Consider the following 26,236-nt stretch of genomic DNA (forward strand, 5'->3'; position numbering starts at 1 on the left):
GTTAACAAAATAGGAAACGTTACCTCCCCCTTTTCCGCTGAAAGAGATTCAGACAGAAAAACATGCTTCAGGAAGGGGGCCTTAGCATAAGCACCTTAGCACATTCACTTCAGCACACGTGAATGAAGTGTGTCCCACTGTTTCTGAGTCACCTGGCAAGAATTTACTTGACTCTTTGTCCTCTACCTGTAAATTGCCTATTTCCCCTTGGGAATCCCAGACTCTTCTTTCTTGTCCAAACTGACATATCTGCCTCATACTGCCTCAGTCTTTGGAGTTTTTATGCTTATGTGAATTCTGTGTGACACAGATATTAAAATCTGATTTGCTCTTGTTAACATGCTGTTTGTCATTGAATTATTCAATCAGCCAAAAGAACTAAAGGAATGAGGGAAAAGTGTCCCCAGCCCCAACACTGTCCAGACACATCATGAAATGACAACCTATTACTTGCAAATGCTTTGGCACTTGTGGAAGAAATAGGAGTAAACAGTAAAACTATGAGTATGTAAAACACTTAAATGTAATGTTCTAGCCTTAAGGGATGCTTCAGGCGCCTCAGGTTTTTCCTTCTGTGAGTAGTACACAAGTAAGTGGGTTCTATACAAAGTCCAGGGACTTTGCATGGATGTGAAGATGTGCTATTTTAAGCTTCACTGCACATGCCATTTCTATGTGTCATTTTTCACTGACAGTAAGTTTCCGATCATGTAATTAACAACTGATTACCACCAACATTATATTTAAAACTTTAGGTTTAATTGCTTAAAATGAAGTATAGATAAAGCTAGAATTTTCTGAAGTATAAATAAAATTCCAGGGGGAATACACAATGGAATGCTTTCTCTTCATTGATCTGAATCATGGAAAAACCTATCTTGTGGTAACTTCTGGTTACCACAAGATCAGTTTATAACCCTTTCCAGCCATAACATCTTCACTGGAACATTTTACCCTATTTTGCATGAAGACAAAAGTTAACACAAAACAACTATTTACAAGTAAGCTCATTTTAAACAATTGGCTGTCCAAATGAAGACAATAACTATTTAGATGAACACTGAAAATGAAATAGTTCAAGTTTAATTCAGTGAGAAGAAATCTAATTTATACTATTCCTAATGCTATCCAAGAATTAAGCCTGGATTCAATATTTGATGGTTCACCATTAACTAACTATCTTTCCGTTAGTAGTACGTCCTCCAGAGGCAGTGCGCATTCACTGCCAGCTATGCGAGAAACAGTATCCTATGTTCTTCAACAGCTGACAGTCTGGTGCAACATTTAAGTATCACACAACTAGAAATAACTAAATGAAACATCCCTGTAGTCAGTCTTTCTGTTCTAATCACAGGCCACAGTCACAGGCTAGAAATGGAACCCGACCCTGCTGAGGCCAGCAGTCTTTGAGACTATGCGTCTTGTCAAAGGAAGTCATTGCCTGTGTCTTGAGAAAGTGACAGACAAGCAGGTGTCCCAATTTAGGCTTGGCAAATGCTGAAATTACAAAGCATGTGACTTTTAGAAAAATAAAATATTAAGAAGTTTTCTCCAAACTAATTTTAATTCCATTTGATTTTGTTTGGTATGTGAACCTATACATCTCAATCATACACAATTTTCTAAGAAATCGAAATCAATATACCCCCAAAAGAGGTAGAATAATTGGAAGACGAAATGAGTAGAATATGAAATCTAAACAGGAGCCAAAAAGGTAACAATAGGATAGATAATTACATCTTCACCTCAAATTACTCTGTATGTGAACTGATACCTAAGACCCACAGAAAATATTCCCAGTAAAAAAACAGTAAGTAGCACAAGCTGCTTACCTTTAGCCAGGTGTTCTTCTAAACACTTCACACGTATTAACTAATTTAACCCTCATCACAAACCTGAGATAGACATGATGACCACTTGATAAAAAAACCTCACACAGAGAGGTGAAATAACTTACACAAGGTTACTGTTAGTAAAGGGTGGGGCTGAGATTTGACCCCCAAGCTGCCTAACCAAGTCTGTATGCCATGCAGTATCTGAGCAAACAAAACAGGCAACAGATCCTCTATCAGGCAAAAACAACGCAAATATTTTACTCCTGTATTATGACTTTGACCTTTGCATCTTAACAAGTTTCCTATTTCTTTTGCCTACCTTTAAATAATCACAACTTTGATTACTTAAAAGTACAGTCTTCAAACAAGCTATCATCAGGAAAATACTGTATTTGAAGTAAATACTATCTTTGACTGAATCTAAGCTGCCATCAGTTATAAAAAGTATTTTATGCACCACTAAGGAGAAAAATTGTTGCCACTTAATCTATGACACGATGCCTTCACGACAGTCCTAGGAGACACATGGATTCGTCACACCAGCTTCTTGTAGCTCTAAATTTTTATTTATGTTGAAAAATACAGCAATTTCCCCTGCTTTCAGGTGCATAGCCTGGCCTGTGTTAGGCAATTCTTTTGCATGTTTTTCAGTAACAAAACTTAATATACCTATGGCATGGTCCTTCCTTAAATCCCATAAAGCACCTGATTGTAGCTTTGCAAGAAAATATGAAACTGCAGTCATTTTGTTTCACATAAAATCAAATTTATATCCTGTGGTTCTGTTTCTATGCCTTTCTTTTTTTATTGATTGATTTTCTTTTAGAGAAAGACAGAGAAACATGGATTGTTGTTCCACTTGTTTATGCATTCAGTGGCTGAGCCCGGCGTGTGCCCTGAGCAGGATGGAACCTGCGACCTTGGTGCATTGGATGACACTCTGACCGACAGAGCTACTGGACCAGGGCTCTACGCCATTCTTCACACACTTTTTTCCCCTCTTAACTGTAGAATCACAGTGTGATCTTTTTAAGGACACTTTAAATGGCAAGTCAATCAACTGTGTAGTACCCACAGTTCTGTAACTCAGCTTCTGTGACAGTGACAGCAGGAACAGCTGCGACCAAGCCCATGCACATGCAGACAATGGCGACTATATCCCATCTGGGTAACAGGAAATGTAAGGAGCACCTCAGCTTCAGAGATCTCAAAATGCCAAGTAAATGCGAATCAATGAAATATGGTATGCAAATATGAAATAATCTGGCCATGGATTAAAGCCCCATTCATTCCCCTTTCTCTACTTCATAATAGGTAGCAGTGAACATTAATCCTAGAATAATACACTCAGGAAAGGAAAATACTCTTAGTTTCCCTTTTTGAAAGTATTTGGCAGAGATGACTTTGTAAAATCATTTGTACATCTCTAAGAACAGTGTTCTGCATGTTCATTCAAATCCAAATTCCTCATCTTGCTATTATATAAAAACCATTACCTGATTCTACCCTTACCTTGCTCAACCTTTTTTCCAACATAATTCCTTACCTCACAAACTCACCTACCCCACCCTCTCATGCCTTGAAGTGTTACTTCTATTACTTCTAGTAGATTAACCATGGAATGGCAGCCTACAGTCAAGGGTTATATTCATCTTACTTCTCCCTTAAAGTCATTCCCAAGAACTCTGGTCCTTACTACTCTCTCCCCTTTCTAACTTCTCCTGTTGAGGGAACAGATGAGCCTATGAATGAATGAGACTGTGTTTACTGGGTATTTCTTATCATTTGGTTGTCTAATTGTTTTAAATATGAAATGGGAATTATAAAACCTACTACCCACAACAATGGTAACTAACATTACAGAACACCTCTGTGTCAGCAACCTTAGGTGTTTCACATACATAACCCTCATAATAACCCTTAAAGGTAAGAACCATTATCTTCATTGTGGGCGTTAGAAACTAAAGTTTACAAAACCTACTCTGTCATCAAATGTCTTGAATTAAAAGGTAAATCAAAGATAGCTATTAAGAGTCTGAGTAAGATCAAAAACTGTAAATGGTAAAATGACTACAAATTCACAACTATCAACAACTGAACCTAAAAAACAAAAACAAAAACAACTAGACAAAAAAGCAAACAACTAGAACAGGAACAGAGTCACAGAAATGGAGATCACATGGAGGGTTTTCACTGGGAAGGGAAAGAATAAGAATGGCGGGGGAAGGCACAGGGAATAAGAAGCATAATTGGTAGGCATAAAATAGATGGGGAGAGGTTAAGAAGAGTGTAGGAAACAGAGAAGCCAAAGAACTTATATGTATGACCCATGGACACGAACTAAGGGGTGGGGGTAATGCTGGAGGGTGGGGGGAAGGTGCAAGGTGGAGGGGAGATAAAGGGGAGAAAAAAATGGGGACAACTGTAATAGCATAGTCAATAAAATATACTTAAAAAAGAGTTTGAATAACAAAGGATTAAGCTATGCTGTTGACACAAACAACTGCTATTACATGATTCAATCTTAATAAATATTCAGCTAAACTAAGTTCTCAAATAGTACCCACAACTAAAATCCTAATAAGTACTATAGTAAATTATCATTATCATTTATCATTTATAGTAAATTATCATTTACTATAGTACTGAATGATAATTTTACAGTAACAGACAAACTAAGATAACTAGGATCCTACTGTATTACTAATTCATAGTTTCTTCTGGAACTTCAGAGGAAGCAATTTAAATATTACCTTCACCACTACCATGCTGCCATATGCATATTATACACCCAACACGAGACAAGACAAAACCTGTGCTCCAGTCATAATCACATCCAATAACTGGCAAGAGCCAACAGGCTTGCTTTCCCTTAGCTGAATTCACACTGTTTTCATTAAACAAAAAGTATTCTCTTTCCTTGCCTAGAGGCAGTGAAGAAAGACGGGCAGGCACTAGAAAGAAGGAACTCAAGCTTTCTGGCCTCAGTTACTAGCTGGTATTGGCGTAATCCAGTTCACTTCTCAGGACAGAGGTTCACTTATAGCAAAGACTCATAATAAGCAGTAAACAGGATTATTCAGACAATAAAAGCATTAAGCTGTCAAGTGTTTATAATAAACAGTAACTGGCCTAATCCTACTGCAATTAATTAAAACTCTCTTTGATCAGAGGAGGCAAATTTGTGAGATTACTAATTAAAAGCTTTACCTTTAAAATCCCCAGTTTAGTATTCGGACAAGGAGCTATCTAGGTTGTTTCATTCTTTCAAACAGGGATGCTATTCCCATCACTCTGATGCACATATTTCCTTATCTCAATGGTCTATTCTTACAAAGACATTCCTCTACTTAAAACTAAGTAAATATTGATAAATGTTCCTTTACTCCAAAGAACTTCCAAGGTGTAACTAACAAAATTCCCTCAAAAATTAAAGACCTGGTTTTCTAATTTTAAAATAAAACAAGTACCCAAGAAAGGCAAAATAATAACTTTAGAAGCCAAAGAAAATATATAGCAGCAACTCCAGAAAGCCAGTCTGGACAACAGGGTTTTAATGCCTTCTGAGACTGCCACTACCCTGTCCAACTTCCACAAGACAAGAACAGTCCACAACAGACCTGGTGCCTTTTCAGTTTTTCTTCCAGCAACAACTCTGTGTTGGGCCAATTTACTCATACAGCAAAAACCTAACATATTGACAAGAAAAAAAATTCTACGATAATCTAAATGAAAATCACAGCGGATGAAGAGTGAAAAAGACAGAACACTTAGTCTGATAAAATAGCTGTGGACCAGCTCTGACAAAAAACTGCTCACATTCCAGTATACCTGTTGGGATTTAGGATTAATTTCCAGGTGGCTGTTTCCAAAAGAGAGAATAGCCAGGTACCACAGAATCCCAGGAAACTTGGCTTCTTATTTATCCATGAAATTCCAACCTGCTGCCCACAGCTAATCCACAGGAGTGGACACTTCTTCCTTACAGACTCCGTTGCACCTATCCCAGAATTAGTCCCATTTCACCATCTCCCATCCCCTTTGTCTATAGCAACAAAAATCCTTTCAGAACAGCTTTCGTCTTTCTCTCCCCTCCCCCTGGATGTATAAACAGGCTTGCAAACATCCAGGATGACTCACATGTTGTCTTTCTTATCTAGCCATGCTGCTGTGGTTGGTTTAGACTTCATGCCCTAAGACCTGTCTTCCTTCCTTCTCTCTTCTTTTTTTTTTAATTTTTAAAAATTTTTATTGTTATTCAATTACAGTTGTATGCCTTTTCTCCCCATCCCTCCACCCCACCCCAGATGAACCCACCTCCCTCCCCCACCTCCACCCTCCCCCTTGATTTGTCTTCTTTTCTTTTCTTTCTTTTTGGTGCTAGCAATGGCCTGATAAACTCTTTCATTTACAAAGACTTTCAGCAGTGGAAGTTACAATTTTTTGTTTGGCAGTGCCGATATGTTGTTCCACTTACTTACGCATGCATTGCCCGCTTCTGGTATGTGCCCTGACTGGAGATCAAGCTCACAATCCTGACCCACCAGGAGGATACCCCAGCTAATTGAGCTACCATGCCAGGGCCAAGAAAATGCCATTTTTAGCAATATACATATTACTAAGGTTAATTGAGAAACTAGGAAAGTATGGGGAAAGATTTCAGAAATCAGGTTTACATGCTTACATAGTTTTAGAAATCTAGCAGTAAAATTTTAAGTTCTTATTAGGTGAGCCTCAGTGTGCAGCTTCTATTTTTGATGTGGGATTAGATTAGAAAGGGTTCTAAATGTCAGAATGAGTTTAGACGTGACCTGATGAACAATGGAAAACCAATTCGAGTTCCTCAGCAGGGAAGAAATATGAAGTGGGAAAAGCACTTTAAGGGAATTAATTGAGCACATGTGAACAACCAGTTCAAAGTGGGATGAGTCTAGGGAAAGAAAGCTTAACTAGTTACAGGGGAATATGCCAGGTGTGAGGCGGCTGGTAGGATGCAGGTTGGAGAAATGGAAAGGTAGGGTGTACTCTGAACATTTCAAATATTAATCAAATATTTAAAAATGGATGCCTAAGATAATGTGATTGCCAATGACATAAAATAAAAGCAGTAAGAAAACCAACCAATGAAGGGGAAGGGTCAAGTCAAGGAACATGTATAAAGGACCCATGGACAAGGACAAGGAGTGGGGGAGGATTGAATGGGGGGATGGGCAGGGCAGGGGAGAGTAATGGGGGAAAATGGGGACAACTGTAATTGAACAATAAAACAAACAATATTTTTTAAGAAGAAGTTTAAATTTCCAGTCCAATTCAACTGTATCCATTTTTTTGTTCAATCAGAAATGCACAAAGAAAAAAAATATCATTGCAACAGACAAATGTCAATAAAAATGGTGGCATTGAGGAAAAAAAAAGAAAATCAACCAATGGAATACCACACTAATAGAATGAAGGGGGGGGAAAACACATGATCATCTTTTTTTAAAAAATAATTATTTTATTGTTCAATTTGATCATCTTGATTGACATACAAAAAGCGTTTGATAAAACCAATCAGAAAAAACAATCAGAAAACTATTTCATCAATATGATAAAAGGCATTTAGTTAAAAAAAAAATCCTCACAGCTGACACATACTTACTGGTGAAAGACTAAAAGCTTTCCCACTAAACTCAGGACCAAGACAAGGATGCCCACTTTCACCCACCCTATTGAACACTGTACTGGAAGCACTAGCCTCAGAGCAATTAGGCAAGGGAAAAAAAGGCATAAAATTGGAAACCATAAAACTATCTCTATTCACAGATGATATCATATATAAAACCCCAAAGAATCCACAAAAAAAGTATTAGAGCTAATAAACAAATTCAGCAATTTTGCAGGAAGTAAAATCAACACATGACAATCAGTTGTGTTTCTATAAAGCAGTAATGAACAATCTAAAAAGAAAATTAAAAAAATAATTCCATTTACAATGGTATCCAAAAGAATAAAATATCTAGGAATAAATTTAATCAAGGAGGTAAAAGACTTGTATACTGAAAAGCACAAAACATTGAGAAAGAAGTTAAAGGAAACCTAAATAAATGAAAAGATATCCAGGTTCACAGACTTCAAGACTGGATTAGTCAAGTTTCTCCAGAGTCAGAACCAACAGGGGATGTAGTGTGTGTATAAAGGAACCCTGTATTGCCAGTTTCCTGTGGGGGGTGGGGGATAAATCAATTTATTATAGGGAATTGGCTTTTGCTATTATGGAGACTGAGAAGTTCCAAGATCTGCAGTTAGCAAGCTGGAGACCTAGGAGAGCCAGTGGTGTAGTTCCAGGCTGAGTTAAAAGCCTGAGAACCAGGAAAGCTGATGGGGTAAGTTCCAGTCTGAGGGCAGAAGAAAACTGATGTTCTAGCTCAGCAGTCAAGTGAGGTTTCCTCTTAATCGGCCTGTTTGTTATTTAGGTCCTCAGTTGATTGGGTGAGGCCCACAGACATTAGGGACGGACGACAACCTGCTTTATTCAGTCTCCAGACACCAATATTAATCTCATCCAGAAGGACCCTCACACACAGAATGTTTGACCAACTGCCTGGGCACCACATGGCCTGGTCAAGCTAACACATAAAATTAAACATCACAGAGACTTAACATTGTTAAGACAGCAATACTCCCCAAGTGATGTATAAATCCAATGCAATCCTTATCAAAATTCCAACAGCCTTTTTTTGCAGAAATTGGCAAAGCTGATCCTCAAATGCATATGGAATTTCCATGGACCCTGAATGGTCAAACAGTACAGAAAAAAGAACAATGTTGAAGAACTCACACTTCTTGATTTCAAATATTACTACAAAGCTACAATAATCACAACAGTGTGATACTGGCATAAGGAAACACATATAGACCACTGAATTAGGATTAAGAGTTCAGAGAAACCCATACATCTATGGTTAACTGATTTTTGATAAGGGTACCAAGACCACTTGATGGGGCAAAATAGTCCCTTCAAAAAATGATGCTAGGACAAGAAGATATCACATGCAAAAGAACGAAGTTGGATCCCCCACCTCACACAAAAACTAACTCAAAATGGATCAACAACCTAAATATAAGAGCTAATACTATAAAGCTCTTAGAAGAAAACATAGATGTAAATCTTCATGATCTTGGATCCGGCAATACATTCTTAGATATGATACCAAAAGTATTAGCTACAAAAGAAAAAAATAAATAAGGATTTCATCAAAATTAAAAAATTGTGCATCAAAGGGCATTACTCATAAGGCTGGGCGAAAATATTTTCAAATCACAAATCTGATAAGGGTCTCGTATCTAGATTATACTAAAACTCTTATAATTCAAACAACCAAAGACAAACAAAGCCAATTCAAAAATGGGCAAAGGACTGCCCTTCTACTTACTGCAGCAGCCACTGAGGAGCAGCAGCCAGGGCTCTGCACTATCCCGATGCTGTTGACCTCAACAAGCGCCACAAGGTGACCGAGAACATGAGCAAGCCAAGCCACAGCCACTATGCCAGGTGCCTCTCCAAGCACACCAAGTTCATATGGAACATGATCCGAGAGGTGTGTGGCTTTGCCCTCTAGAAACAATGTGCGGTGGAGGAACAAGTGGACACTGAAGTTCCATATGAAGTTCCATATTAGGGAAAGGGTGCAGCCCAGGTGGCTCAGTTGGTTGTAGCGTCATCATGTCCACCAAAAGGTTGCGGGCTCAAGTCCCTGCCAGGGCACATACCTAGGTTGTGGGTTCAAGCCCCGGTGGGGGAGCATATGGGAGGCAACCAATCGAGGTCACTCTCTCCTCCTTCCTCTCTCTCTAAAATCAATAAAAACATATCCTTGAGTGAGAATTTTTAAAAAGAAGAAAAGGGTGCAGTCACATATTCACATCAAGAGGAAGGGAGAGGATCTGAACAATGTCCTTACAGCTATGAGGAATGCAGCAGCCAAGAAGGTCTAAGTCCCAGCCCCTCTGTGTGTAATAAAACCTGTTCAGAAACTTGGACTTCCTGTGGTAGCACTGGCAGGTGAGGTCACATCAGGTCCATTACCTGCTTGAGAGCCCCTCCTGAAGCACAGTGATGTGGGGCAGTGGGGCATGGTGGTGGGCACAGAAAGAAGCAACAGACAGGTAGTACAGGAAATGGTTTTTAATCATAATTAATTAATTCATATGTGCCAGAAAAAGAAAAGGGCAAAGGACTTGAATAGACATTTTTCAAAAAAAGATATACAAATGGCCAATAAGCATATGAAAAGATATTTAACAACATTGTTAGCCATTAGTAAAATGCAAATCAAAACCACAATGAGATACCACTTGTCTGTTTGTCTGTCTCTCTCTCTCTTTCTCACACACACACACACACACACACACAAGGATGGTTATTATAAAACAAAACAAAACAAAAAAACAAAAATGAAAAATAACAAGTGTTGGGTAAGGATGTGCAGAAATTAGAACCCTTGTGCATGACTGGCAAGATTATAAAATGATGCAGCTCCTGTGGAAAGTAGCTTGGCAGTTCCTGGTACAAAAAGTTAAACAGAGTTACTATATGACCCAGCAATTCTACATCTAGGTATATACCCAAAAGAATCACAAATAGGTACTCAAACATTGTACATGAGCCCTGACAGGTGTGGCTCAGTTAGTTGGGAGCTGTCCAGCAAAGCAAAAGGTCCCCAGTTCGATTCCTGGTCGGGGCACATGCCTGGGTTGCTTGTTTGGTCTAAGGTCAGGGTGCATGAGAGAGGCAACCAACTGAGGTTTCTCCCCCTTCTTTCTCCCTCTCTTCCCCTCTCTCTAAAAATAAATTAATAAAATCTAGTTGTACATGAGTGTTCATAGCAGCACTATTCATAACAGTCAAAAGGTTAAAAATTCAAATGTCTGCCAATGGAAAACTGGGTAAACTATAGTAGATACATAGAGTGGAATATTAGTCATTAAAAGTAATAAAGTACTGATACATGCTACAACTTGGATGAATCTCAAAAACATTATACATTAAGTAAAAACAACCAGACACAAAAGGTTACATAGTGTATGACTGCATTTATATGAAATACCCAGAACAGGTAAATGTAGAAACAGAAAACAGACCAGCGTGGCCAAGGGCTGGGGGAACGGGGAATGACTGCTTAGTGATTATGGGTTCTTTTGGGGGTGATGAAAATATGCTGGAACTAAACAGAAGTGGTGGTTGTACAACATTGTAAATACAGTAAATGGCACTGAATCATACACTTCAGTTAATTTTATACGACTTTCTCCTCAAATAAATATCAAGAGAAATTTGTTTGCTAATGGGTGTGTGCGCACATGTGCACATACACGCACATACACCAAAAAAGAAAAAGAACACCAGGAAAGTACTAACTTGACCAGTAATACTGACAACAGGAAATATTTGTTTAGGACATCTCAAGTTTAAACTGACTACCAGACATCATATAGCATGCTGCTAGCACCTACTCAGGCGGATCTTTAATATGGCTTTGTGTGTCTAGTATTTTGACCTCCCCTTTTATTTAGAATGCCTAAATATCGGAAACAGCACACACTAACCTCTAAGCAACTCTCAATTTTTCTAAGCATCAATTTCCACATCTGTAAGATAAAGTATAGCATCAGCTTTGACCGCACTGGTATTATAAATGAAATAATGCATAAAAAATGTTAATAAAATAAAAATGCTATATAAATAGAAAATATTGTGACCTGCCCGTCCAAAGAAATTCATCTAGAGATTATAGGAAAACTACTGATGTCCTAGGAGATAATTAACTGTGCTATGGGTTTGGTTTTATCACTTACTAGTGTCCCACTTTGCAAATTCCATTCCCAGTCCCACTAAATTTTACTTTATGGGGTTGCCATATCAGTTCAATGACAGCATATGTTAAAGCGCTTCATAAATTTCAAGTCAAAAATCTTGCTTTTAGAAGGATGTATATGGCACAGGGGGGAAGCTGGATGGCTTTAAGTCCCAGCTCTGCTACTTAAAATTTAATCTTGAGTAAGAGTAAGCCACACTTCCCATCTGCAATACAGAGGCAAAGAGACTCTGGTTTAAAAATCTTGTATTAGGCCCTTATAAGCTATATTAAATCTGAGCCTGATTTTCCTCATCAGTAATAAAACACAATTATTCATACCTTGCAGAGGTTTTGTAAATATTAGATATGTACAGAAAAATGTGTATGGCAGTAACTGCATACGGCCAAGGCTATTACTACAAGTATATATCTCCATGCCTATTATAATAAGTGTGGAAAAAGTAGCTGTGCAGCAAATACTTACAGCCAAGGAGGTTGATATGCAAGTAGAAATGTTCAACAAGCACCTACAAATAGAGCGGTTAGCAATGCAGAGCCCAATGCAGACAGGGAAGTGATTAATAAAAGGACAGTAAGAGCCAAGAAAGCAAACAGTTTAACCCACAGCAGAGAAGACAGAAGAACCAGAATATAGGACCCAAAGTCCAAAGGAGGAGGGCTCAGGAGATAGGAAGCTGAAGCACTGAGGGTACTAATCAGACACTAAACAAACCTGAGGCCAGGGTTCTGCCTTAACCTGTATGACCAGAGTAAATCAACTGCCTAAACCCACTGCTGCATCATCGTGATGAAGGAGGCTAAAAATTCAAACATCCTTTGCAGGGCTAATTTTTATAAGAAAACAGTAAATTAGGTAGCCAATTCAGAAATGAGAGCTAACACGGTACTTCTGTCTGTGATGAAACTCTGGCAAATGATAAAAATATACACGGAAAATTTTAAGAAAAAAGCAGAACGGTTGATAATAAGTAGCAATAAAATCAAATGCCAAAATAAATATCAACAAAAAAAATGGTCAATAAGGAATTATAACAAATAAAAGCATGAGAATGGGACTTGCGGGGTACCTGAATTACTGAGGGAAAATAGTAAAAAGAATCACTACTACTCCCGGCCAAGATGGAGGTGTAGGTAGACACACTGTGCCTCCTCACACAACCAAAGGGACAACAACAAATTTAAAAACAAAAAACTACCAGAACTGACAGAAAGTCAAACTGCATAGAAGTCCAACAACCAAGGAATTAAAGAAGAAACATTCATCCAGACCCGTAGGAGGGGCGGAGATGGGCAGCCGGGTGGAGAGGGCTTGAGGCAAGGCAGCGGCTGGTAGACTGGGCGGTCCCACATTTGTGTGCAGATAAACCGGGAGGAACAACTGGGGAGTGAGACAGACCCATAACCCAGGGCTCCAGCTCCAGGAAACAAAGCCTCAAACCTCTGATTGAAAACACCTGTGGGGGTTGAGGCAGCAGCGGGAGAACCTACCCACCTCACAGGAGAGTTCATTGGAGAGACCCACAGGGTCCTAGAATGTACACAAGCCCACCCACCTGGGAATCAGCACTGGAATGGCCCAATCTGATTGTGGGTAGCAGGGGGAGGGCCTGAAACCAGCAGAGAGCACAGCAAGCAGCACTGTTCCCTCTCCAGATCCTCCCCCACATACAGCATCACAACATAGCCAGGTGGGTTGCCCCGCCCTGGTGAACACCTAAGGCTCCACCCCTTACAATGTAACAGTACATAGAGACAAAAAAAAAAAAAAAAAAAAAAAAGGCCCAAATGAAAGAACTGATCAAAGCTTCAGAAAAAATACAACTAAGCGACAAGGAGATAGCCAACCTATCAGCTGCAGAGTCCAAAACACTGGTAATCAGGACGCTCACAGAATTGGTTGAATGTGGTTGCAAATTAGATGAAAAAATGAAGGCTATGCTAAGTGAAATAAAGGAAAATGTACAGGGAACCAATAGGGATGGGAAGGAAACTGGAACTCAAATCAACAGTGTAGACACAAAGAAGAAAGAAATATCCAACCAGAACAGAATGAAGAAAAAAGAATTCAAAAAAAAATGAGGAGAGGCTTAGGAACCTCCAGGACATCTTTAAACATTCCAACATCCAAATCATAGGGGTGCCAGAAGAAGAAGAGCAAGAAATTGAAAACTTATTTGAACAAATAATGTCGCAGAACTTCCCCAATCTGGCAAAGGAAATAGACTTCCAGGAAGTCCAGGAAGCCCAGAGAGTCCCAAAGAAGTTGGACCCAAGGACGAACACACAGGAAGGCACATCATAATTACATTACCTAAGATTAAACAGAAGGAAAGAATCTTAAAAGCAGCAAGAGATAAGGAATCAGTTACCTACAAAGTAGTGCCCATAAGCCTATCAGCTGATTTCTCAAAAGAGACCTTACAGGCAAGAAGGGGCTGGCAAGAAGTATTCCAAGTCATGAAAGGCAACGGCCTACATCCAAGAATACTGTATTCAGCAAAGTTATCATTTAGAATGGAAGGGAAGATAAAGTGCTTCTCAGATAAGGTCAGGTTAAAGGAGTTCATCATCACCAAGCCATTATTATATGAAATGTTAAAGGGACTTATCTAAGAAAAAGTACATAAAAATATGAACAGTAAAATGACAACAAACTCACAGTTATTAACAAATGAATCTAAAACAAAAACAAAAGCAAACTAAGCAAACAACTAGAGCAGGAACAGAACCACAGAAATGGAGATCACATGGAGGGTTATCAGCAGGGGAGTGAGAGGGGGAGAGAGGGGGAGAGAGGGGAAAAATGTACAGAGAATAAGTAGCATAAATAATAAGTAGAAGATAGACAGGGGGATGTTAAGAATATTATAGGAAATGTAGAAGCCAAAGAACATATACATATACATGACCTATGGACATGAACTAAAGGGGGGAATGTGGGTTGGTGGGCATGTGCAGGGCAGAGCAGAATAAAGGGGGGAAAATGGGACAACTGTAATAGCATAATCAATAAAATATATTAAAAGATAGAAATAATTAATTACTTACCAGAGAAAGGCCACTGATTTGATCAGAGGTATTCGCTGGTCACTTCCAACAGACATGGTTTCTTTTGCTAGTGACAAATACTAGAAGCCCACTATTGGCAAGGCTCTCCCTGGGCAACCCCAGGGATGCTGATCACATAAAACTACTCACTGCCCTACAATCTAACCTTCTGCTACCTGGTCAGCCTCTCTGAGCAATCAGCTCTCTTCTTGCTGGAACATTTGCAGAACCTGTTGCTGCCACCTCAAACTGTGGTGGAATCTGGGAACCTCAGCCTGGGGGCTGTGCCTCCTGTCAGCCAAGATCTAATCTTGTTGCATCTTTGTTTTCCAGCTTTCTACAGTGAACTGGAATTACACTGTAATTGGAAAAACACTCTAAAAAAGAAACAAGGAGATTTAGAAGCTGTTCAAAAAGTAAACACAATAAAAGAAAGGAGGTGGACAAGGTCACAGCGGAACAGGGCAAAAGAGGATTTTGTGTTCATAGCTTAATGGAAAGTGGGAATTCTGTGGGGTAGGACAGAGCTTCTCCAAGTTTATCACCAGGGACCTTATCAAAAGGCAGATGGTGATTCTATAGGTCTAGGGCAGAAGCCCAAACAGCGGTATGATGATTTGTAGAGCTTGCTTATTTCCTATGGCAAGTTCAAACTACCAACATGAGTTCACTAAACAGAGTTGGGAAGACATGTATACTATCAGCTGAAGAGGCTGTAAAAACTGGCTCCAGCACATCTAAGTTTCTACATTTCTAACAAACTCCCAGGTGATGCTGATGCTACTGGTCCATGAACCATATTCTGAGTCTCAAGGGAGAAGACAACAGTAAATGTGTCTAGGTGTTAGGCTAGGACAAAGGAGATATGTGCTATTTTAGGAGAACAAGGAAAGACACCTAGGGCAGGGTTTCTCAGACTCAGCATTACTGATACATTGGCCAGAAAACTCTGTTTTAGGGGCTGTTCTGTACATTACAAGATGTTTATTGGCACCCCTGGCGTTTACCCATAGATGCCAGGAGTATCCCCCTGCAAGAGTCAGAGTCAAAAAGGTCTCCAAACACCAGTGATCTAGATTCATCTCTAAGAAATGAAAGAAGACATAATGGGTACCTCTTCCACTGAGAAAAGAGATGCTGAAGAGGGGATCAAACAAACAAACATGAGACAAAGATCTCTCTTTAGATGTCAACAAGCTGAGTTAGGTGGAGAAAAAGATTATCTACTTAGAAAGAGAGCAAGGAGGACTGCAAGTTTAAAATATCAGGAGAGTTCTAGAGAGTAATGGAAAGGTTCTAACCCATGACAGTGGGTGGGTCTACTGATTAAGAAATCGGATCAGGGACATCTTCGGCTCTTAGAGTCAGAATTGCCCGGATTCAATTCTGGCTGTACCACTTACTAGCTGGGTGACCTTAAGCAAATTATTTAACAAGTATAAGCCTTCTCATAAGAAAACTTTATAGAGTAGTTGTTAAGTGCTGAGATAATACTCATATATGTTAAGTTCTGAACACAGAGTCTGGTATACAGTACATGCTCAATGTTAGCTACTTCCATTATCAACATCAGTATTTTCCTTTAAGTATATCTGCTTCACTTGGCTATTGCTTTTAAATTTCTTTGATGAGACAAAACACATGGAAAGATCTTGCCTGATAAGGTATTATTTGTCAACATATCTTATAAATATTGTACTGTGTAGCTGAGGAGGAGGGAGAGTTGTGGAAGGCAACCAAGCACTCACTTGCTGATACTCCAAAAATCACAATTCATGAGACAAGGTAAATGAGAATGAAAAGCCAATAAATCGAGGGAAAACAAAAAGGACATTAAATTTTCATTGAAGCTGGCAGATTTTCATAGGGTTTCAGTGAGCAGAAAGAATGTGTGATGAACCCTGGTACCACTGCCAAGAACAACAGGTTTCTAAGAACCAACCTGACTTCAAGTTGTTTATCCCACAGTAACAGTAATGTTGCCACTGGTTTTTTATCAAAGTGAAGAATTGATTAAAATACAGGACCTCTCTGTAATTTCTTTAGATACTCAATTATCGTTCTGCAGTCTGGGGGATTTAGTATTACCACAATTATCCTCCTTTAATTTTGAATAGGTACTGGCACCTATTTCAAAAGCAGTACATTTCTCGCTCAGTAAAACCTTGGGAGGCTAGAGGGTTCTGTCTGTCCCATGTACAAATGACCAATAAGGGAAGGGAAGCATTCTAGGTTTTAAATAGCTTCTTGGTGTCTAGGGAGGAGAGCTCTCCTGAACTAGACCAATTGAAGATCCTCTAAGAGAAATGTAGAATGCTACAGAGAATTCAAAACATAGTCCATTCTAACATGAAAGTTATCAAATGAGGGAGAAGTTAATAAAGTCTTTCCTCTGAGATGTGAGTTACTTTCTGCATACAAGATTCCTTCACCCTGGCCTGCCAACTTCAAGCATTTTACATTAGCAGAAACTAAAGGGCAAACATTATCAAACATACCAAGCTTATCATCTGTCTGTGTGGAGTGAATCACTGGAAAGAACAGTTAATGTCATCACTCTGCAGGAAGCCAGGAATCGGCTACTCCAGCCAACCACTGCCACTGGACTTCCAAGCTTTCCAAAAATAGCTATGACTTATATACAGTGCTCATCAAACACCTCACATACAAAAGTCTCAAACAGATAGTGCTAAGATAAGGGTCACTACCCAAACTGTTGCTAAGGGAAATGAAGATGCAGCTGATTAACGGGCACATGGTCTCAACTGACAGTCCTGACAAATTTAAATGACTTGCTCTCCCTTAAAATAGTCTCTTCTCTAAATCAACGTAACTGTCTCAGAACTAAGATTTTTCCCACCTGTTTTTAGTTACTGTCCTAAAAACTAATAGAATTGATCTCTGAAACCAGAGAAAATCGTAAGATTCTAGTAGGCATTGGTGAACACCTAACAATGCAATTTCCCTTAGGAATTAGCACATACTTTCATTTCCAGGCCCCTGACCTGGAGGTTTATTTTACTACAGGAGTTTTAAAAGGAAGTGTGCTCACTTTATACACTATTGGTCTCCTGAGTGCATGAAAACAGTAAGAAAGTATAAAGGGTTTCTCACGTGAAGCTATGTGACAGCTTTGTATTGTAAATATTTTCTGACATTCCTCACTTCCCAACTCGAATTTGAATACCTGGCACAAGTTTCCCATTTTGTATTGAGAAAGTGCAGTGTTTAAGGGGTGATGAGGTAGTGTGAGGTTATAACATTCCAAAGTAACATTAGAAGACATGCTCCAATTGCCCACTTCCCAAGGTTCTCCATACAAACGTTAGCCTTTGGACTTCCTCCCAAACCAGTGTTCTTTTACACTCACCATCTTAGCTCTGAAATCCTCATACTGATTTCAACGAGTTAACATAATAGGAAAACATTATCCGCATACCTTCTATTCATCACGCTGTTCCTTCTCCCTTCTTAAAAAACCTAGAGTGATGAATGCTACTATTACAATCACTATTGGGGAGGCTGCTCCCTGTTTACAAATAAAAAAGCGGCGGTGGGAGGTAGGGGAAGATAGGAAGTCGTAGCTAGGGCCTCTGGTCTTTCATAAGGTGTTGATAAATCTTCACTTTAAGTTAGATAACTTCTCTCTGCGTGAGGCTCTTTAAAGCAACACTGCCATAAAACGGACTTAAAAACAAAAACCACCTAAGTTAACCCTTTGGAAGTTTCTCAATCCTAATCGCGGCCGAGAAGCGCTCTCTTTAGGGATCTCTGATGCAGACAACCCCACGACCAGCCCTCATATTTCTTTTTTCCAAAATAGCTAATCACCTCTAACTTCAGTGACCCGTAATCAATCCCCGCAACCCAAGACTTGCAAAGACTTCGACCTCCGGAACCCCCTTCCTCAACCTCGCTGACGCACCGCCCGGACTCCCTCTGCAGCCCCACCCCCCAAAGCCCAGCTTTTCAGGGCCCGCCCGCCCGCGACCCGCGCCGCTCCCGCGATAGCCCCGCACCCCTCCTCTCTCCGGAGACGGAGCCCGCCCACCCCCCGCCCCGTCGCCTCCACAGGACCCACCGAGCCGTGGCGATCTGCTGCTCCGGCCCCGTCGTCCTGCTGGAGCTCCGCAGTCATGGCAGAAACAACCCTCCACAGTTCACTAACCTCCCGCCACCAGCTCAGCCTAGCAGGAGGAGGAGGCCCCACCCTCGTCCCCCATCCCACTCCGGCCCCGCCCCCAAGCTCGCCGGAGGTTCAGCCCACACGCCCCGCCTCCGGCCTGCGCGCGCACACAATGCGCGCAGCCGACTGCTGAGCAGCTCTGCTCACTCTCCTGCAAGCCTGGTTCTGACCCGACGTCGGCCACGTGACCCCAGCCCCGCCCTCAGCTAGTCGTTTGCTTCACCCCCCGAGGCTGCTACGTTCTTGTTGCCCCGGAAATGGCTCGCCTGGACTGTGATCTCTGTGTCTCCGAGGCTCGTTCTCCGTGTTCTGCTTTCCAAATCTACTTATTTCTAGGACTCACACTGGCTCAGTCTTCCCCGTCGGACGAGTTAAAGCTGTCCCCCATTTTGGGACCCTGTCTAGGAACGGCGTAAATAGAGGGTTTCCCACGTGGTCATGTTGATATTTCGAAGTACAGTGACAAGTAAAATTATTAATCATCTTTTAATAAGGAGAGGTAGAAGTTGAATGGAGTGTGGTCTTTCTAAACTTAACAAACCTCTGTGCACTGATGCCAAACGTGGTGCCCTAACACCGACCTGGGCATAGGGAAGGTAGACTGATCCACTAGGTGTTTTGTCACCAAAAAGGGTTAGGGGGTGGGCGGAGAAAAAAAGGGTTGGAACTCAGTGCACACAGACTCGGGAAGCCACATGCACACACTGCACTGCTGCCAAGATGGAGGGGTATTTTAATGAAGGGGGAAAAGGAATTTAAGGAGAGGAACATTTACAACCATAGAGCTTTGTTGTAAGCATAGCGTTCTGCCAGTAGGGTTCTCTTGATGACAGAGTTCGAGAACTTCTCCCGTAAACGCTAGTTTCTCCCACTGACCCTCCCACTGTTCTTGTCAAAATCTTTATCAGGAGCAAGAAGGCATTTGGGGTCAAGTCCACAAAAACCCTACTGAGACCAAGATCCATAAGTTTACTGCCTGTGTGTGTGTGTGTGGCTGTCCCTGCATTGTTTCAGCTCTTATATTTAAGTCTTTAATGCATTTTGAATTAATTTTTGTATATGGTGTCAGCAGTCTAGTTGCATTCTTTTGCATGTGGCCTTCCAGTTTTCCCAAAACCATTTATTAATGGCACTTTCCTTTCTCCATTGTATGCTTTTGGCTCCTTTGTCAAAAATTAGTTGCCCACATATATACAGGTTTATTTCTGGGCTCTCAATTCTATCCTATTGGTCTGTGTGTCTCTTTCTGCCAATGCCATACAGTTTTGCTTATTGTAGTTTTGTAGTATAGTTTCAAGTCAGGGAGTGTAATACCTCCCGCTTTGTACTTCTTTCTCAGGGTTGCGTTGGCTACTTGGAGTCTTCTGTGGTTCCACATAAATTTTAGTATTATTTGTTCTAGTTAGGTGAAAAATTGAGATTTTGATGGGGATTGCATTAAATGTGTATATTGCTTTAAGTAATATGGCCATTTTAACAATGTTAATTCTTTCAATCCATGAACACAGAATACCTTGTGGGTATTATGTTAAGGGAAATAAACCAGACAAAAAAGTACAAGAACTATATGGTTACACTTATATGTGGGATATAAAAAAAGCCACAAATGAGCAAACATTTTTTAAAAAACCTAGATACAATAGAATGGTGGTTACCAGAAGAGAAGGGTCATAGGGGAAGGACAGAAGGGTAAACAGGGTCAAATATATGGTATCAGAAGGAAATTGGGCTTCGAGTGGTGTGTACATGAGAGTGTACAGATGTCGCATTATGAGATTGTATACCTGAAATTTATATGTCACTAACCAATGTTACCCCAATAAATTTAAAAATAATAAAATAAAAAATTGTTAAGTTGCCCCATCTTAGATTTTCTGAAGTTCAAACTAAATTTTGTAGTATTTTGTTAAGTCTGAGCCGGATGCGTATAGCATATTAAGGCTAAGATGCCCCCAATTGAGTTGTATTTTCAACAATTTGGTGAAAATTGTAACTATTCACGTTCATATGAATCACACAGGCAACCACTTGGCACACTTTTGGCTGTCCCAAATCTATCTGGACTCTAGGTATGGAAGGGCCTTTTTCAGGGTTACTACTTTTACCATTGCCCTGGCCTAGCCCTCAACAGCACCATTGTTGTGAATTTTATATGGATGGTGGCCTTCCCTGTGCTGCAGGCATTGTTGTCCATGCCATTGTGAGGTTTCACCTGCAGGTCTTTCTAGTCTGCACATGACCACAGCTTGTAGCAGCTCCCATGGGAGACCCGATTACTCTCAGGAGCATGAACGATGACTAGGGATAGATATTTCCTTCACCTGGAAATACAGAAGTCTCCTTTCCCTGGCGGGTAACTTTTGAAGAATCTTCCACATTCAACAAGCTGACTGTGTTTGTGTCTAATGGTTGTAGGACTACTTTTTGTGCCTTTGCCTTTTTTTTCATGAGTAACCATGTGTTCATGGCCTCAAACTGGAGTGTCATTGGAAAAGAAGTTGATTTCTTAGCTTAGTTTATTTGCAGCATTGCATACTTTTATGTTATTAGAAAGCTCTATTTCTTTGTGTCTTTACTGTGTCTCTGGAGCAACTCTTGTTCCATCTTTGCAAATTCACTTAAGGAAATTGGTTATTTAATGTGTGTTATTTGAGTGGGAGGAAGCCTATTACCCTCATTTATGAAAATTTCCTTAAAAGACCACCAGAGACTGTCCATAGCCATGTTCCTGAAAGAGGTATGTACAGTCCATTTGGTAAATACAGGTAGGTCCCTGAGTTTTGATTAAGTGGCTTTCTGCTACTTGGTTCTAAAGAGGGCTCCAGATTAATAAATTCAGCCTAATAAATTTGACAGCTATAGCCACGTTGGGCTTAACTGCCACCTGTTTTTGGACATGGTAATCAGCTAGAGATACCCTGTTCAACCTGCATTATCTAACGAACACTCTACATCAGTGCTTGGCCACCAGTTGGCAAGCCTCATGGTGATCAAATAATAAAAGTGGGTACCATGGAATATATTCTGTCATCACAGAAAATCACCTCTCATTCCTCCTTAAAACCCATACATGAAGGCTCCAGAATAGTTACATTATCAAATGATAATCATTTCAAGAGTATTAAAGAAAAATAATAATATGGAGCAGTAAGTAGTTAACATGCTAAAAAAGAGGAATCGTTTCCAGAGTATTTTCTCAAAGAAGAAATTGAATTATTTTCCTTTCCTAGAAAACTTTTTGTCCCAATGCTAGGGTATTTTTCTGAGTCAATGGATTTATATTTCTACTTCTGATTTACCTCAAACCTTGAATATGGTTTATCCCATTTCAATATTATTATATATATGTATAGAGCATGTGTGGGATAAGTGTGAAGGAATGGAAGGTGTTAGGAAAGACAACAGAAAATATATACTTGTATTTTATCTGGGCTTTACTCTATAAATAGTTTTTTCCACTGGCTTCAGAGCAACTGGATTTGAAAGCTGATGGCTGTGGCTGATTGACAGGTGTGGCTGTTTTTTGAGCCTAGGATCCTTTCCAGAAATGATCTAGTCAGAAATATCCTTAAGGGCCAGCTTCTCAACAGTTAGGAAAATGACCTGTCTTAATATAGAGTACAGAGTATGGGTATTTCTGTTTTAACGACTAAATTAGAGATTTGGATCATATATAAGGTTAAACTATAGGTGTTGATAAAATGTTTTAGAAAAGGCTTTCTCTTTTGCTAGTTGAAAATTAAATGGGGCCTTGGGCAGGCATGTCAGTTGGTAGAGTGTCATCCTGATATGTAAAGGTTATAGGTTTGATCTCTGGCCGGGTCACATACAAGAAACAACAAGTGAATGCATAAATAAGTGGAACAGCAAGTCAGTGTTTCTCTCTCTCTCTCTGTCTCTGTCTCTCTCCCCCTTTCCCTCTCTCTTGTTCTCTAAAATCAATAAACACAAAAAAATACAAATGGATTTCCAACCTTCCTGAAATTTGTACAGTATACAATGTGGTTTGTGGAAAACTGCAGCAACTTTCAGTAAATTTAATGAGTTCACTTTTATTTTAGAAGTATTTGGCCTTGGTATTCAAAATAACAAACTCATGTCCTCTTCCTTTTGTTTCTCTAGAAAATATAGAAACAGTAAAAGAAAAAACTCTTAAAATAATGAGTTCTGAAGAATTCATGAAAAACTTAAACATTGAGATTCAATTTTCCTTTTACAGAAAAGTGAAATAGCCTTATCCTCCAGATAAAAAGGTAATAATAACAATTGGCCTGGGGGGTTAATCCTTCCCATTGACATGCCAAAAGTAATCAAGGTTCAGCTACAACAGAAGGGTGCACTCAGCCTACATGTGTGTGTAGGGGGTACACCCAGAGTGCCCAGCTTGGGTGACCAGGGAGGTTGTACCACTGGGCCCTATAGGATGACAGCTACTCTACCAAGACTGGGAGAAATAGCATACCTACCTAATACATAGAAACAAACACAGGGAGGCAGTCAGAATGAGGAAACAAAGAAACATGTGCAAAATGAAAGAACAGGAGACATCTCCAGAACAAGAACTAAATAAATGGAGTCAAAGAAATTACCAAATACCGAGTTCAAAATAATGGTTATAAGATTGCTCAACGAACCTAGTGAGAACTTCCACAGCATGAAAAAGGACATAGAACAATTTATAAAGAACCACTCATAAATGAAGAATACCATAACTGAAATGAAGAATTCAGTGGAAGGAATCAACTGCAGATTAGAAGAAACAGAGGATCAAATCAGCAGTTTAGAAGGCAAGATAGCAGAAAACAACCATTTAGAGCAGCAAAAAGAAAAAAAGAATCCAAAACCATGAGGATAGTTTAAGGGACCTCTGGGACAACATGAAGTGTAACATCTGTAGAAGGAGAAAAGAGAGAGCAAAGAATTGAGAAACTATTTGAAGAAATAATGACTGAAAAAACATTGTAACGAAAACACTGTAAAGAACATCGTAAAGAAAAAAGACACACAAGTCCGAGATGTGTAGAGTCCCAAACAAGATAAACCCAAAGAGGTCCACACCAAGACACATAATTAAAATGCTATCAACTGATGGTCATTGGTGTCAAATCAATACCAACAGGAATTCCCAACGTCAGATGCAGTGAAGAAGCAAACTTTATTCAGTGTAAAATAGCTCTATTGTGATACAAAATAGCATTGTGATACAACAGCTCTATTGTGATCCTGGGGCTGGGCCACTCTGTTGCCAGACTGCTGTGCTCTACCTTGCCTGTCTGGTCTACCTTGCACTGTGCTGGTCTGCTCCCTTCTGCTCTGGTGAGACATCTTCAGTGTTTCAATTCAGCCAGGGAGATACAATCTTTAGTCTTCAGTGGAAAGTGCACTCTCTGAGCCAGAGAAGAGCTGGATTATATAGACAGAAGTCCCTACCCCTGGTCCCTGGTTGGTCTGTCCACATGCAAATGAAGTCTCCAAATCCTCACAGTTTGATTGGTCCAAACTGCACTGTTCTGATTGGTTAGAATAAACCACTCTGATTGGTCAGAGTTGTGCAGCTCTGATTGAATGTGGAAAGCCTCAGTCCTGTTGGTTGAAATAGATTTCAGGAACTCCTTATTAAGGACTGGCTCAGATGGCAGAAACACAGTACAGGCAGTCAGCTGACTGCAGAAGCAGTCAGTCCAGCGCCAGCTTTTCCGTGAAATGCAGTTTGTGTGGGAGGTCCCTGGGCAGAAATAGATGGTAGGCTCTGCTTTTTAAAAATTTGCACCTAGTTAGCCACTGGGGGCCCTTCTTAGTAGGTGTATTTTTTTTTCCTCAGGGTTCACAAAGGTTAAAGACAAAGAATCTTAAAAGTAGCAAGAGAAAGATAGTTAGCTACCTACAAGGGAGCTCCCATAAGAGTGTCAGCTGATTTCTCAACAGAAATTTTGCAGGCCAGAGAGGACTGGCATGAAATATTCAAAGTCATGAGAAACAAGGACTTACAATCAAGAATACACTACCCGCAAAGCCATCGTTTAGAATTAAAGGACAGATAAAGAGCCTCCCTGACAAGAAAAAGCTAAGGAAGTTTATCACCACCAAACCCGTATTACAAGGAATGTTGTGTCTCCTTTAAGAAGAAGAAAAAAAGATAAAAAGTATGAATAATAAAATGGCAATAAATACATATCTATCAACAATTACTTTAAATGCAAATGGACTAAATGCTCCAACCAAAAGACATAGGGTGGCTGAATGGATAAGATAATAAGGCCTTTACATGTGCCCACAAGAGACTGAATTCAAATGGAAAGACACATGCAGACTGAAAGTAAAGGGATAGAAAAATTAATTCATGAAAATGGAAAAAAAAAACCCTAGGGTAGCAATACTTATACCAGACAAAATAGACTTTAAAACAAAGGCTATAACAAGAGACAAAGAAAGACCCAGCAATTCCACTTCTTGATATTTATCCAAAGAAACCCAAAACACTAAATTGAAAAAACATATATAACCATGTTTATTGCAGCATTATTTATAATAGCCAAGATATGGAAGCAACCTAAGTGGCGATCAGTAGATGAATGGATAATGAAGTAGTGCATATATGCAAGGGAATATGATTCATCCATAAAAAAGAATGAAATCTTGCCATCTGCAACAACATAGATGGAACTAGAGGGTACTATACTGAATGAAATAAGCCAGACTGGAAAAGACAAATACCATTTGATTTCACCTATATGCAGAATCTTAAAAATGAGATAAATAAACAAGCAGAATAGAAACAGAGAACATTTTGATGATTTCCAAGTGGGAGGGGAATTGGGGGGATGGGTGAAAAAGGTGAAGGAATTAAGAAGTTTAAATTGGTAGTTATAGGAGTTCTGGCCAAGATGGAGGCATAGCTAGGAACCCTTCACTTCCTTGCACAACCAAAAGGAGGAAAACAACCAATCTAAAATCAATAAACAACCAGAAGTGCCAGGAAATCAAACTGCATGGAACTCTGACAACCACAGAATTAAAGAAACAGTCAAATCGAACAACCAGACTAGTAAGGCTGTGGACGGAAGAAACCACAGTGAGGCAGCAGACCGTGGGGTCAGGGTGGGCTGTGGTGGGGTGGCAGGCTGCGGGAGAAGGGTCTGACTTAAGGGAAAACTGAGACTCAGAGGTGGCTGTGGACTACAGTGGTTGTCATGGTGGGAGAAACTCCCAGTCTCACATGAGAGTTCTTTGGAAAGTGGGCTAGAGACCAGCAGGTGAGCTGCACTGTTCCTTTTCTGGCCCCTCCCCCACAGGCAGTGCCAAGGAGG

The 26,236-nt window shown here is 40.0% G+C and overlaps 1 protein-coding gene across 6 annotated transcripts in view; it reads right to left on the reverse strand.

Moving 5' to 3' along the window:
• The window catches only part of USP28 (ubiquitin specific peptidase 28), a 76,020-nt gene extending 57,064 nt beyond the window's left edge, over nucleotides 1–18,956 (reverse strand). For all 6 annotated transcript variants that reach the window (XR_008426857.1, XM_053924329.1, XM_024570804.3 and 3 more), the window contains exon 1: nucleotides 18,825–18,956. Coding sequence is in view for 5 of the 6 variants with exons in the window: in XM_053924329.1 (XP_053780304.1) it covers nucleotides 18,825–18,881 (57 nt within the window). In the remaining variant the exon portion in view is untranslated. The remainder of the gene's footprint in view (nucleotides 1–18,824) is intronic.
• Nucleotides 18,957–26,236: the final 7,280 nt, after the last annotated feature.

The sequence above is a fragment of the Desmodus rotundus genome, chromosome 5 (genome assembly GCF_022682495.2).
Source record: "Desmodus rotundus isolate HL8 chromosome 5, HLdesRot8A.1, whole genome shotgun sequence".
Taxonomy (NCBI): domain Eukaryota; kingdom Metazoa; phylum Chordata; class Mammalia; order Chiroptera; family Phyllostomidae; genus Desmodus; species Desmodus rotundus.